The following is a 2361-nucleotide window of genomic DNA, read 5'->3' on the forward strand; positions in this document are numbered from 1 at the left end:
TAAAGGAATAATAAAACAGTACCCCCAATTTATTTGGGCCTATAAATTTCAAAGCTGCACCAGCATGTAAGTCAAAAGTATGTTTTAAAAAAAAAACAACCTCTTAGAATAGTTGCACATCAGAGTCACTGATGAGAGATAAATAACCCCTAGTGGCCTCCAATATGAGGTATGTGGCAGATTTCTCCTTCAAGCAGTTCATTATGAATACTAACAGTGCTTTCTCTTTTCAGGTTCCTAGTAGCAGAACAGGTGACCTGAAGGAAACCATTTTACTGCACTTCTGCAACACAATCCTTAAACACTGTTTTGGAGGGCTGTTTTCCCCAGTATGAAGCCATCCATAACTCACTCAGCATTGACAGGGACATCACACTTGAATAATCTTTAGGGACCCTCAAAAGGCATGCACTTTGGAACAGTTTCACTTTTAGAAAGTACTTTTGAGTTTCAGAAGGGCCCCAGGAAGTCTCTCTGGAAGGTGGACACATTTAACAGAACACTCCCAGCTACTGAACACAGGCACATTACCATATTTTTTAACAGCTTCTGTGGAGAATGCTCTCTGCTGCAACTTGAGAGCAGTTATGCAGAAGTCAGAAGTTGCACTGCAGGAAATCAGTGCTGAAACTGCAGTCATAGCTCTTTAAAAACAAATATATAAGCAGACTGTTAATATCAAGAAAACTATACTCTGATAATCCACTGCTGACAAGTGGAGATTCTACCAACCTCCTAGTAACAAAGAAGAAATTAATGGATATAGGTCTCATTCATTCCACTGGCATTACCTATTTAGTCAAGTGTCAGTGAATTGTCACATCGCCCAGCAGTTACAATGGTCTGGTCCTTCCACAAGTAGTATCCTGAGCTTATGCTCCCATCTCTCCCAGGAGATAAAAATAGTTGCAACCCCCCACTTCTTTCAGTGCTTACAGGCTACCTGCTGTATTCTACATTGTAACTATATGCATATACTGAATACATAGATGCAGCTTAAGGTCTGAAATGCCTGTTCAAAGAAACAACAGTTTACAACTGGCTTAAGAAGGAAGCACATGAAATCAAATATTTTTCCTTTTTTTTACTGTTATTACCCAGTCCTGAACAGTATTTGCACATGAAACAGTTAAACCAAGATCATAAACAAAATCATGCATGATAAAAAGATTGAAAGCATTATTGGAAGTGACTTGTTAACACTGTAAGTCTACAGATAATGGATCTCAGCAAGTTCAGCTATAATTCGGTCAATATTTCTCATTTGGCTTAATGGAACATGACAGATAGCCAAACGAGAGGCATTCTTTCTTCAACATCCTGAATCAAGCAAGTATCCCAATATAAAAAAGCAAAACATTTCAGCAGAACAGGGCATTTCAACAAAGCTTATACCTCTTCACACAAATGCAAGTGCTGTAGGAAGCAGTAGTGACCTTTATATGGGTTACTTTGAAATCTGTTTCAGAACTTTTCTACGAAAATTCCCTCAAGACAAAACATGAAAATATTTTAAAAAACAAAATTAAATTAAATCTTACGGCTTGAAATGCAGTATGCCAGCCTGCAGTTGATCCTCCTGAAGAGTTGCTTGTTGATTGGCCAAAGTATAAGTGTAAAGAGTTGAATGAAGTTAATGATCAGTCCTGACACTATAAATATGTAGCAGATCAGAAGGTGGCAAATGAACTGAGACTTCAGAAAGCCAATGATGTCCATGATTTGCTGAGAAAGCAAAAGGGTACCTTCGGACCAAATATTCAGAAGACAACCTGCAAAACCAAACAGTATCAGAGGTTACAGGGTGCATTTATTTCTGTAAACAGACTGTTAATACAGACTTCCCATTTTACACTTAAATACACTAAATACACTAAAATGAAAAGTTAATTCTATTGTAGAAAAAGGTCTGATGACAGTATTTGCAAAACTAAGCGTGGGAAGACAATACTATATTTCTGAAACAATTAACATTTGGCTTTTGAAACAAATTTTCACATTTCAATCCTAATTCTGCAAAACCCATGAGCATATGACTCCATTCCATGGACTACAATACTCCTATATCAAGTCTTTCTTGATAAAATATGAGCAAAATAATCCACTTATATTTTGAATTGTACTGTACTTCATAAGACATATACTGTGGCTTCTCCTATCTTCAGGAGCAGCACCAAAGAAAATGCAATCTTTAGAGCTTTATGTTAGAAGTCATGCCCTCCTCTACAGGCTATGCTAGCCATGGTCGCCAGCCAAGAGGTAGCAGCAGCCCCTTAATTCTAGCTTTATTGGCTTGTTCCCTTGTCACATTCAAATAGCAGTTGATTTTGGCAAGAGAATAAAAGCTTGGCTATGCACAAT

The 2361-nt window shown here is 37.6% G+C and overlaps 1 protein-coding gene across 2 annotated transcripts in view; it reads right to left on the bottom strand.

Annotated features, from left to right (window-relative positions):
- Positions 1 to 1753, bottom strand: part of AGPAT4 (1-acylglycerol-3-phosphate O-acyltransferase 4) — a 70320-nt gene extending 68567 nt beyond the window's left edge. Inside the window, exon 1 of one of the 2 annotated variants that reach the window (XM_009637190.2) lies at positions 1542 to 1753. In XM_009637190.2, the coding sequence (XP_009635485.1) occupies positions 1542 to 1719 (178 nt within the window). In that variant the 5' untranslated portion in view covers positions 1720 to 1753. The remainder of the gene's footprint in view (positions 1 to 1541) is intronic. The other variant, XM_035892754.1, reaches the window with a different exon arrangement.
- Between the last annotated feature and the right edge of the window lie 608 nt (positions 1754 to 2361).

Source organism: Egretta garzetta, unplaced genomic scaffold (assembly GCF_000687185.1).
Source record: "Egretta garzetta isolate BGI_Z169 unplaced genomic scaffold, ASM68718v1 scaffold744, whole genome shotgun sequence".
NCBI lineage: Eukaryota > Metazoa > Chordata > Aves > Pelecaniformes > Ardeidae > Egretta > Egretta garzetta.